At 46.0% G+C, this 11,817-nt stretch overlaps 3 protein-coding genes and 4 non-coding genes across 7 annotated transcripts; 4 read left to right on the top strand and 3 right to left on the bottom strand.

The window, feature by feature from the left end:
* Positions 1-24: 24 nt before the first annotated feature.
* TRNAP-CGG (transfer RNA proline (anticodon CGG)) lies at positions 25-96 on the bottom strand. The gene has a single exon. It is a non-coding gene; the product is annotated as a tRNA-Pro (tRNA).
* Positions 97-243: 147 nt separating this feature from the next.
* LOC117845497 (ubiquitin-ribosomal protein eL40z fusion protein) lies at positions 244-2,464 on the top strand. Its single transcript, XM_034726556.2, has 4 exons — positions 244-440; positions 527-716; positions 2,027-2,093; positions 2,219-2,464. The coding sequence occupies exons 1-4, from the start codon at positions 338-340 to the stop codon at positions 2,246-2,248; spliced, it is 390 nt and encodes a 129-aa protein (XP_034582447.1). The 5' UTR covers positions 244-337; the 3' UTR covers positions 2,249-2,464.
* LOC117846662 (small nucleolar RNA Z266) lies at positions 1,085-1,174 on the top strand. Its single transcript, XR_004638389.1, has one exon. It is a non-coding gene; the product is annotated as a small nucleolar RNA Z266 (small nucleolar RNA).
* Positions 1,294-1,382, top strand: LOC117846660 (small nucleolar RNA Z266). Its single transcript, XR_004638387.1, has one exon. It is a non-coding gene; the product is annotated as a small nucleolar RNA Z266 (small nucleolar RNA).
* On the top strand, positions 1,692-1,780 carry LOC117846659 (small nucleolar RNA Z266). The gene has a single exon (XR_004638386.1). It is a non-coding gene; the product is annotated as a small nucleolar RNA Z266 (small nucleolar RNA).
* A 1,645-nt stretch (positions 2,465-4,109) lies between the features above and the next one.
* Positions 4,110-5,462, bottom strand: LOC117844135 (germin-like protein 9-1). The gene has a single exon (XM_034724900.2). It carries the CDS (start codon positions 5,063-5,065, stop codon positions 4,304-4,306), a length of 762 nt encoding a protein of 253 aa, XP_034580791.1. The 5' UTR covers positions 5,066-5,462; the 3' UTR covers positions 4,110-4,303.
* A 1,496-nt stretch (positions 5,463-6,958) lies between these two features.
* Positions 6,959-7,896, bottom strand: LOC117846126 (germin-like protein 9-3). The gene has a single exon (XM_034727238.2). The coding sequence runs from the start codon at positions 7,791-7,793 to the stop codon at positions 7,158-7,160; it is 636 nt and encodes a 211-aa protein (XP_034583129.1). The 5' UTR covers positions 7,794-7,896; the 3' UTR covers positions 6,959-7,157.
* Positions 7,897-11,817: the final 3,921 nt, after the last annotated feature.

Genomic DNA, 11,817 nt, shown 5'->3' on the forward strand with positions numbered 1-11,817 from the left:
AGTTTTTTAAAAATTAAATAGTACGGGGTGTTGCGAGAATCGAACTCGCGACCTCTCGCACCCGAAGCGAGAATCATACCACTAGACCAAACACCCGTGTTGTTTAAGGATGGTAATCAATTATTCTATACTTACTAACTTGGGCGGCCTTATTCAAGTCGGCCTGAACTCGGCCCGGCCCAATGAAAACCCTAGCGGGGAAGCTCCTAGCTCCCCCCCTATAAAAAGAAGGGGCCGCCGCCCTACCCTCCTCACCCCGCCCGTTCCCGCAATCGACGAGCCGCCGCCGCGCTTAGCTTGTTTCGAGGAGCTTCGGAGGAGGGCCGGGTAGGACAAGATGCAGATCTTCGTGAAGACTCTGACGGGGAAGACCATCACCCTCGAGGTCGAGAGCAGCGACACCATCGACAATGTCAAGGCTAAGATCCAGGACAAGGAAGGTAGGGTGCTCATCCGTCCTTTTTTTTCTGAATTTGTCTAATGTTATCGTCGGTTAGGCTGATTGCTCTTGCCTGGGTTGATGCAGGCATCCCGCCGGACCAGCAGCGCTTGATCTTCGCCGGAAAGCAGCTGGAGGACGGACGCACCCTTGCTGATTACAACATCCAGAAAGAGTCCACCCTCCACCTCGTCCTCCGCCTCCGCGGTGGCATCATTGAACCCTCTCTTCAGGCGCTCGCCCGCAAGTACAACCAGGATAAGATGATCTGCCGCAAGTAAGAACCTTTTCATTCATCCGAATGACCCTCACTCCGTTCCTGTAATACCTTTTTAGTTATCTCCGTCCCAGCATAATGTAGATGTCTACCTAGATTTTTTTTTGTTTATAATTGCTTTCTTGATAGAATAGTATGTTTCTTGCGTTGGGATGCAAGCGGAACTGTGGGTTCGTAACTCCCTGACCAGTATGTGTGGCATTGGGTTTCCCCATGGGTCCGGAGATTGATCCCCACCCATACTTTGTCACCTGCCTAGTCCACTCCAGCAGTTGATTTTCACGGGTGGTAAATTTGATTATACATATGTTTTTTTTGGCATCTGCTGTGCCTTTTTGTTGTCTTTATTACGTTTCAAACAATTAGTGGTTTGGCAGGAGTGATGAATCAATTAGATGTGCTAAGGTCTCCTTATGAGCTTAACTTTTGAGGCATACATTATGTCTGACCTCCCAAGCCACTGATTAACTTTTCACTGCAACTGTTGGTGCTTGTTTTGTTCCAGTACTAACATGTGTAGCCTGCCCTTGCCTTTGTTTCTGCCTTTTACTTGATAGTGCTACCGTTTTGTGTTCTCTCCTGGCAGGAGTGATGAATCAATTAGATGTGCGAAGTTATCTTATGAGCTTAACTTTTGAGGCATATAATTTGTCTGACCTGCCAAGGCACCCGTTAGTGTTCTGCTACATTCTGTGAAACTTGTTTAATTTAGTGCTAGGCTTCCTCTTGGGCTTTTGCCCTGTTGTCTTGTCTTTTTGGTTGGAGTGTCCATGTGATGCATTGAACTTGTAGATGTTCAAATGTGATTCACTGTGTTACATAAAATGAAATGTTATTTTATTGCCAACACTTTTTATGTGTGCAAATGTGTTCCAAGTTACCTCTACTTCTACTGACTTCTATAGGTATTTGGTTTCTTGATTTTTCTGAATTGCAGTTTGTTTAGTACTGTTTTTGTGCTTTTGTGGTGTAATTGATTGGCAGGGATGATGAATCAATTAGATGTGTGAAGCCACCTTATGAACTTAATTTTTGAGGCATAAATTTTGTCTGACCTGCCAATTGTGGAGACAATGCACCACTTAAAAGATTTCTGGTCCTTGTTTTGCTGTGATGCTTGGACTATTTATGTGTCCTGTTCTAAGATTTATATATTTGCTTTGTTTGTAAACATTTACCTCAATGGGCAGTGTATTTCTAAAATGGATAATGCAGTGTATTTCTTTTTTGTAGTATTGCTTTTGTAATTGAAGGTTCTTAGTCAGTATGCATAAGCTTATCTAATGGATTGTTTTTAAATCTTCTCCCAGGTGCTACGCACGCCTTCACCCCAGGGCTGTTAACTGCCGCAAGAAGAAGTGTGGCCACAGCAACCAGGTAACGAACACCTCTCCAGTGCCAAATTCTTGTTTCTGGTGCTTACAGCAATAATTTACCACCTTTTATGCTTGAAAATAACAGCTATTTGGTGAATGTCTTATGTGTTGTTTGTTCAATTTCAGCTGAGGGCCAAGAAGAAGATCAAGAACTGAGGCTTGGAGTATGGGTTCCGCGGGTCGTTCGGATCGACAAGAAGATCCGAGTCTAAGTTTTTGCCGCCGCATAGTGCTGCTTCTGTTTCTAGTCAGAACTCCGTTTTCTTTCTGTTGAGGGTCTTGAGCATGTTATTGCTGGCATAAATTGTGACATAAGTCTGGGTCATATAAAATGGTAGCTTATAACTCTATAAATTCGTGGTCGTTAATTTTGCTGCTGTTCTTGTCCTGTGCTGTGTCTTCGATGGATATGCCAGTCATCTGTCTCGCCCGTTGCGGTCTTACATGTGATTAGAAATTCGACGCGACTGCTTGTCTGCCCTGCACGAGACTTGCTCGTGGTGTAGCTTGAGTTCAACCCGGCGCTAGCGGCACGCCAACACCCAATCAAATCTGGTGCGCCTCGTGGGCTACCGTGGGCCGGCGGCCCTGGCCATTGCGCGCTGATTCGTAATTGTTTCTAGTCCCACATCGCCCGCCAACACGTACAAGGCGCGATACGGTAGTTAGCAAATCTCATGCGTGTATTCTGATACCGAGTTAAGGTACAGTGCACTCTCCTGTATCGCCTCATCACCTATGACACCGATAAGCAAATCTCATATCGTGAGAGAGAAACACTGTTTGGTGACTGATAAACCAACTGAATAAACTGAAAGCGAACGTACCTCAATTTTGCCCTGTCCCCGTGCATGCCCGAAAGCAATACTTCCGATGATGGTGATTCTCCCAAGACTCCGCATAGGGTGCCAGCGTACATGCTCTGATGAAACCTGTGCACGAGATACATATGTTGTGCTAACCGATGAACAGGCACATTTCATTGCAGGTGGCAGCTTTTTTTTTTGGTGGTGTGCCGATCTTTATTTTTAATAACGTTATAAATAAAAATGTAAAATCAGAAGCTGGCCGGATTGGTTTCAACGTGTGGAATTTTCGATCGGTGAAGCAGGCCGCGGGCGTAGCAAAGGATTGCAAAATCGATCCGTGTCGGCAGATTTGATGAGTGCAGTATGCGCGCGTGTGGGCGTGTTACTTGTGCAACCGATGATGGACTGAAAGCACGCCAACACCCACGAACGTGCTAAAGCATTCGGCAAAGCCGAGCTAGCAACTCGCGCGCAGGGCCGCAGCGGTCCGCGGCACGTGCATCCCGCTTGTGGTCGTAGCTCAGCTAAAACAGCATCACGCAACTATTATTGTCAGCACCCAACGGGCTTTTGCGACAACCAACATGCAAGATTGCAACTCAGGCGACCTAGTGCTAGATAGCTCACAGGGTAGCAGACGATATACGAAACACCTTGTTTCGGGCCCTCATCGAATTTCAAAGAGCCCGAAAACAACCTCGATTATAGCTAATTTTGATTTTTTTTCCTAAAACAAACTTCTCTAGTTTCGATTAAGTCTCACATTTACAGCACCGAATTAGTTTTTGTTAAATATACCATCTATAAGTATGTCTTGGTGCACTTATTTGTATTGCAAATTTTAATATATTTTTTTCTAAACACGTATTTCGAAAAAAAAACTGATTTTTGATGCACATTAAAATGCTATTTTCGTTTCCAAATTATTATATTACCTCTTCTCCTTCATTATTATGAAGTTCTATTGCCATTAGAATACAGACAATTAATAAAAAGAAAAACTCTAATAGGAATTCCTATATATGAAAATAAGATCTTCCGTTTGTAAAATTTGTACAAAATGTCGACTGATTCGCAGGCGTGAAATAGAGTCGTTTGTTCCAATCCAAATTATAAACAAAGAAAGGGGGTAATCTTTCGAAAAATGAGCTTTTCTTTCTAAAATTTTTAAAAAAGTACCTACGGATCAAAACTAGTGAACTAATAATTTATGAAAACAGAGAGTACCAAACGACCCTTCTAGCGACCAACAAAATTTGTTGCCATGAGCGTGAAAGAAGTGGCACATTAATTCGTTGCCATCATGTATTCACGTTCATCTTTATTCAAGAAGAAGCACGCACAAGAACAACATCTCCCGTCAAAACCACCAGCTTATTCGTGACAGGGCCACGCACGCTCATCACACGACGAGCGAGAATGCGGCGCCGACGCAGAGCAGCGCCGCCGCCAGACGCGGCAGCAGCGCGCTCCCTCCGACCGCGAGCGCGGCGGCGGAGTTGGCAGGGGTGGGCTCGGGCGCCGGCCCCGGCGCCTCCCGCAGGTCGTGCTTGAGCTCCTCGACGGTGGCCTTGTCGGTGTGGAACGACTTCTCCAGGACGGCGTCGTCGATGCCGGTCTCGAAGAGCGCCGCCGGCAGCGAGGTGGTGCCGGGGCTGGCGCTCCCGAAGGCCGAGAAGGCGCGCGCCGCGGTGGTGCCGTTGTTGAGCTGGAAGTGCACCATGCCCTTGGGGAACACGAACACGTCGCCGGTCTCCAGCGCCGCCGTGTGCACCGCGCCGCCCCGGGCGGAATCGACGAGGCCGACGACCAGGGGGCCCTGCACCACCACCAGCAGCTCCGAAGCCCTGGGGTGGATGTGCGGCGGGTTGACGGTGCCGGGGCCGTAGACGAGCGCGGCGTAGGAGACGGACTGCCCCAGCAGCGCCGGGAACTCGGCCGCCGTGGCCTTGGAGACGGTGAACTTGGCCGCGGTGTCGCCGGCGAGCCCGCTCACGAGGCGGGTGTAGGTGAAGAAGGAGCCGTTGATCTGGGCCGGATCCGCGCCCGGCGGCAGCACGTAGTCCGTCAGGATGTCGGGGTCGCCGGCGCGCGCGGAGCGAGGCAGCTGGTGGATGACCACGACGGCGAGGAGCAACACGAGCGGCCGGAAGGCGAGCGCCATTTGATGCGTTCTTCCCGGAGGTGAGGTGGACGCGACGGAGGTAGCTGTTGCGGTCTCGTTTGCTATTTTATACTAGGTAGCTGGTGGCGTCCCCGGCCTTGGAAGAGCTGTGCTGTGTGTCAGTATGTGTCTGTACATGGGCGAGGTAGCCCTGCCGCGCAGGGGAAGCTGGAGTGAGCTTTCTTTTGTAGTTTCCTAAGGCCCCACCCCATTTGGATCAATCGAAATCTCCAGCTTATTTGTCTTCGAAGATGGCATTCCATAACTTTGAGATATAAGTTTATCTTAAATTCATTCATCATTCATGAGGTGGGAGATATAAATTGATTCTACAGATCCTTGTACTATGTTTCTAATGTGCAACTTATAGCATGCTCTTTGACTCGCTTCCCTATAGCAAAAGCATAGCATATAAGTATCTCTCCCCGTATGACAACAATAACATACAAATATATTCCACGTACAATTATATTAACTTAATTAATTTTATCTAAATTATGATTAAACGAGGCCTACGCGGAAATGGGAAGAAAGTGTCGTGTGTCATTCACAACAGTTCAACAGCTAAAACGCAGAGTATGCCTCAGGCACAATGCATCATGTCTTACAGCTTACAACCGTCAGGTATATTCCTGCGTCACGACATAGATGTGCTTCGGAGATAACAAGAGTTCTCATGCACAGGCTGTGGCCTGTGGGTTGCACATTTCCTTCAGAACAATCGCTCGCAATTTTCCCCGTAAGCTGCAGTAGCTGCCCGTTCAGACATGGAGTTATCGGCTCTTATCATTCAAATAAGATAAAACTGCACGAGATAATAATTAGAAATATTAAATATAGGTTCATTACAAAATCAATTGCATAAATAAAGACTAATTCGCGAGACGAATCTATTAAGTCTAATTAGCCCATGCTTTGATCATGTGAAGCTACAATAAATATATGCTTATCATGGATAGATTCGTCTCGCGAATTACCCTTCATTTATGCAATTGGTTTTGTAATTAACCTATATTTATACTCTGAATTAGTTTCAATGTGATGTGGACTAAACTTTAGTCCTGGAACCAAACACCCCCTAAGAGTTTCCTGATAAACAACTTCCTTTTATTTTCTCAAGAGAAAAATTGTTTCTTGGATATTATAACCCAGAGTCTGTCGAGTATATGATGGTGTAAATGTGTTTCTTGATTATAATCCCGAGTCTATTGAGTATGATGGTGTAAATGGTAACGCGTCGGCATCATTTCGGACATGTTAATTTGTATCCATTATATCCACATCAAGCTAATTATTGAAGCACAAATATCTTCATAAGAATGGCATGCTCATCGTTAGGAAAAATTGTTTCCATTACGAAGTCTTGTACACTCCGATCAGTGTATCAAACCAATGTCTGCTTTAGGTTCCCATATTTTGCTTTAGGTTGGGACAAAGTTCCTTTAAAGTCTGCAAAACTTCTTTGATACCTGGCTTCCTTTACGTGTGTGGAACATTATAATTTGAGGAATTTTTTTTTGCTGTTATTTCTAGCTTGGTAGAATTCAACTACCAGAAAATAATCAAGTAGAATTCATTTTACTAGTTACTGGATTGTCTCTGAATTATTATTATGTTGCTTGAGTAGAGCCTTGAGCGAGTGATGTTCGACAAGTCTTCGGGAGAAATTAATCAATCATCTTTAGATTTTGGAATACTTTCAGTATGTTGGATGCAAGTATGCAGCATATAAAGAACTAACTGCAGTAGTTATCATAAGCTTGCTGCATGGCTGGAAAGATCCTGAAAGGAGCTAGATACCATCATTTACATCACAAATAAAGGGGGAAAAAAGACAGCTTTAGGTAGCTCAAAATGTTGACAACAAATTTTAGGATTCCCATATCACAGATAGGTAGAGCAAAACAATGCATTACGATAACTGATCAAACATAATACATCGCACCGACGATTCAAGATTGATTATTTTGACCCCACATTCCCATACAGACTCATCACTCAGTCACAACCCCACCATTTTACCCTTGGCAGGTTATTCAAGAACGACGCGGCCGGAACACACGATTACGAAGGGCAGATGCACGCGAGCGACTCATGGCTTCTTGGGCGGGGTGAGGGCGGCCTTGAGCTTCTCTACCGTGGCCACGTCGGTCTTGAAGGACCTGGCGAGGACGGCGTCGTCGATGCCGGTGCCGAAGACGGTGACGGGCACGGACACGGTCCCCGCGGCTGCGCTCCCGAACGCCGAGAGCGCCCTGGCGGAATTGCCCCCCTGGTTGTACTGCCAGTGCACGGTGCCCTTGGGGAAGACGAACATGTCCCCGGTGGCGAGGTCCTGGGTGAAGAGCTTGCCGGCGGTGTCGACGAAGCCGACGGAGAGCGTGCCGTCGACGACGAGCAGCAGCTCGGAGGCGCGCGGGTGGGTGTGCGTGGGGTTGACGGAGCCCGGCGGGTACGAGAGCACGGCGAAGGACACGCTCTGCCCGTTGAGCGCCGGGAACTCCGCCATGGAGGCCTTGGTCACCGTGAAGTTCGCCGGCGCCTGCGCCGCCAGCGCGGCGCGCAGGCCGGTGTACGTGAAGAACTCGCCGGAGATGTTCCCGGGGTTCGCGCTCAGGGGCACGATGTAGTCGGTGAGGATGTCAGGGTCGCCGCCCACGACGGCCAGCGGCGCCGAGAGCGCGACCAGCACGAGCACCAAGGAGCTCAAGCTGTTGATCACTGCCATTCTCGTTCACTAACCTGCTAACAATAGAGAGTGACTGAAGGACAGTTGTTTAACTAAATGCGATGTGTGAGTGATGAGGAGTAGCGATCACGCGTCCCCTATTTATACAGAAACACGAATGCATCTGGTGGTCGGTTGGAGTAAATGAAAAGAAGACGACGATGGATGTACCCGTTGCTGCATTGGGAAACTAAGACAGATTAGTTGATTATTTCCTCCAGCTTAGAGATGATCGATCATTGATAAAACTTATGATGACTGACAGCGATGGATATATGAGCTGAATGTTTCCCCAGGCACCCAGGGTCCTGGATACTCCTGCACTGCTACGTTGCCGCGCGAGTGAGATGCCTGACGGGGCCAGCTATATATTCTGGCCGCAGCTTGCACTTTCCCAATTGTTTGCGAGGAAGAAGACGCGAATTGAGGCCGTACAAGGAGCTGTCGATGTAACTGTTCTTCGTACGGAGCATACAAGTCGCACAGCTGCGAGAATATCTCCCATGCCACCAACAGTTACAGCTGGAGACTTGGGATTCACAATGCAGGTGGCCTGCCTTGTTGTTTGCACAAGGGATGCACGCTGCCATGAAAAGGCTGTTCTTCACTGGCAAATTACTTCAATTAAGCTAACGTTATCCATCCAGCAAGGAGGTGTACGCAGTCAAAACATGTATGTCCAGAACTCCAGATGCATGCTGCGTTCGAACTGTAGGGATGTTCATTCCCAAGGCTCATTTCCATGGCACTTTGTTGTGCTAGGAATGCAGCTTCTGTCTTGCCCTTTTTTTTTTAATAAAACGTGGTAATAAGTAAATACTTGCGAAAGTAAATACTTGCCCTTTTTTTAAGAAATCTTTAGAAGAAACTCCATGTTTCGTTGTTTCTGATTTGCGCGGTGCAGAAGAAACAGGGATTACAGGCGCGATGGTAGCGGGGAGGGGGTTGTCCTAGCTAGGGGCCATCCGGCACCGTTTCGTGCACTTAGAACTAGTTTGATTCCCCCACCCGCACCATGTCTGCACCACCTCGTTCACTTGTCCTCTCTTATCTCGTGTCCCTCCGTCCGCAGAAATCTAACTTCCCTCACGAGCTAGGATGGCTTGGTGCACGCATGGTTCATAGGCCCATATGTCAGTCACCTAAAACTTCGATACTTGCATGCATCCAAACAAAATCTCATGTCATACAGGATCAACAGCAAAAACAACTATCTACACGAGCGCATCCTGATTGCTTTCAACCTGCACTGTCCGGCCATCCTGGCCCGAGGCACGCACCACAATGCGTTCTAGTGCAATCCAAACCATGGAACTCTGAACTTGAGAATCTCATGTGTGTTGCTGCCAGCATTGTGTGTACGTACCCAAAGGGAGTCCTGCTTGCTATATGTATGCAAAAGTGGCAAAGTGACCTAAATTCTTAATCCCAGAAAAACCCAATCACATCAGATCAATCACCAATGCAATCTAGAGACTTGCATTTGGCTATACCCGCTATTTGTTTTTCTTTGAAAAAGGTACAAATCTGCCTGTAAAACCATGTAGTTAACTCTCACTGGATACACATATAAACTTTCATTTGCCATATAACACTTCATTTGACCCGGCCGACAACAGGCCTACAAACTCAAGAACATGCATGGAATTCTCTGCGGGACCCAGCAGTTTTACAAAACCCTGCTTATTTCCAGGCCCAATGTCATTTGGAGTTGTACGCGCGCGCGAGAGGCCGGCCCAGCAAGGCTCCGCTTGGCTGTTGGCTGTGGCTTAGCGCTCGCTCGCGTATACTTCCTTCGTTCTATTTCACCTGACATAATGATCAAGAAATAACTCTACTTATCATCTAATTAATGCAAACAATTTTTTTTACATTAGTCCTCCAATGGTTGCCACGATGACTCCTCGTTGTTGATGCAATTTATTATCGCGGTTCACATTGTTGGTAAATAGGACTCTTCATTTGTGAAAATCCGAATTTTAGAAAGGACGCAACTAGGCGAAGATGATGCTCCTGTTAAAAGCATTGGGAGAGCCCCTCCCCCCTCCAACCTTATATGTTTGCGGGACCCACCATGATAAAGGCCATCATGACGAACACCAGTATGCACTAATTTCCCATTAAGCAATATTTTAACTCTTCCTTTTCCAAATAGTATATCATATCCAACATAATTCAACTGAGAGACAGAGACTAAATTTCTTGTGAATATAAAGTGTCATTTAACAATAACTTTCCTCCACCAGGAAGTTTTAGGACATAATTTCCAATTCCAAGTCTATCGGCTCTAGCATTAGTGCCTAAGTATATCTATTTCCCCTTGGAATTGTTTGCATGGAAGTAAAAGATTTATGATCTCTAGCAATATGTGATGTAGAATCAGGATCGACAACTCAACTATTTGGAAAAGTGGTAGTAAATAAAGATTCAGTGCATACAAAAAATAGAATGCGTACCTCCCTTTAGAATCATCATGGCGTCCTTCCTGCTTCTTATTATCATTATGCTTCCTCTTCTTCCTGCAGTCAGTTCTAAAATACCCATACAGACCACAGTTATGACAGGCGAAATCCTTTTTATTCATGTTATTCCTCTGAGATGAGTCATAATTTCCACGATCATCACGATTGCGTTTATTATTAAGTATGTCTCTCAAATCAACTCTAGATTTGTTCTTTTGCCAATTCCTTTTATTTGCATTGTACATTTCCTCTCCAAGGTGCAACTTAGAATTATTTGAGTTTCTTTCCTTTCCCTGGGAGAGTTTCCTATCTTCTCCCATAAGCGAGTGATGCCTCAAATTGCGCATATTAAGACTACGCTCAGAATGACAAAACGACATCTTAAATTGTTCCCATCAATTTGGCAGAGAGTTCAGAACAACCATAACTTGCACTTCTTCCTGAAAAGGATAGCCAACAATTTTTAATTCCTCTGGTAAAACACAGAGTTTATTGATACGCTCATTAACAGAACCACCATCGCTCATCTTGGTAGAGAGAGAACGATTAACAAGAATGAGCACTTTTACAAGAGATACATCACCAAAATCTTTTTTTCAGTTTGCTCAATATTTTCCGAGCAATCTGTTCACCCTCGTACTCAGCAGCTAAAGAATATGTGATAGATCCCAACATAAATATACAAACCCTTTTATTATCTTTAGCCCAAACTTCATATTCTACCAAATAATCTTTCTTTCCTCATCAGTGGCATCATTCTTTGTTTTTTTCGGTTCAGGCACATCAATGACATAATCAATCAATGACATAATCAATATTCTCAACAGTAAGCAAATACATGATTTTTCGTTTCCAAACTGTGAAATTGAAGCCATCTAACTTGCAAGTTCTAAGCAGCTCAGAAAAAAACAGTATTAGATGCATTGAGAGTGATGATATTCTATACCAGAGAGAGGACGATGTGCAGATTGATTAAAAAAAAAGTTCAACTCTTTGCTTCCTCGATCCACGTGCGTAGAGCACCAAGTGAAGCCCCCGCGTGTTTGAGCTCCTTCCCTAATCTTCACGTGCACCAGCAAGCAGCACGCAGGTACAGGAGCTCCTTCCTCCAATCTTCACGAGTGCGGGAGCAGCACAAATCGTAGGAAAAAAACAGTTGGGACTTCCTCGATTTACACGTGCACGGCGGGAGGGGATGCAATATACGCTCCCCAGCTTCCACGCGGAAATCGAGTTGCGACGGCGATGTGGTGTACGTGACACCACGACGGAGAGGCGGCGGCGGCGCAGAGAATTTTCTCGGAGCTAGGGTTTGGTCCGAGTTTGCAACGAAAAATTAGATGGAACTAACCGTATCCCTCTGATACCAATGTTGGAAATTGTGAGCTATTCGGTCTACCCTCTATTCCTCTGTCTTATCCGTGGTGCCGCTCACAATTCATAATGAGGGTGGAGGGTACGCATGTCACCAACCACGATCATACAAGTCAGTTTAATGAGTCTAAAATATATTAGTCCCTAGCACACATGTGTGAGCCATGTTGCCATGATCAGTTGTATAT

The sequence above is a fragment of the Setaria viridis genome, chromosome 2, assembly GCF_005286985.2.
Source record: "Setaria viridis chromosome 2, Setaria_viridis_v4.0, whole genome shotgun sequence".
NCBI classification, from domain to species: Eukaryota; Viridiplantae; Streptophyta; class Magnoliopsida; order Poales; family Poaceae; genus Setaria; species Setaria viridis.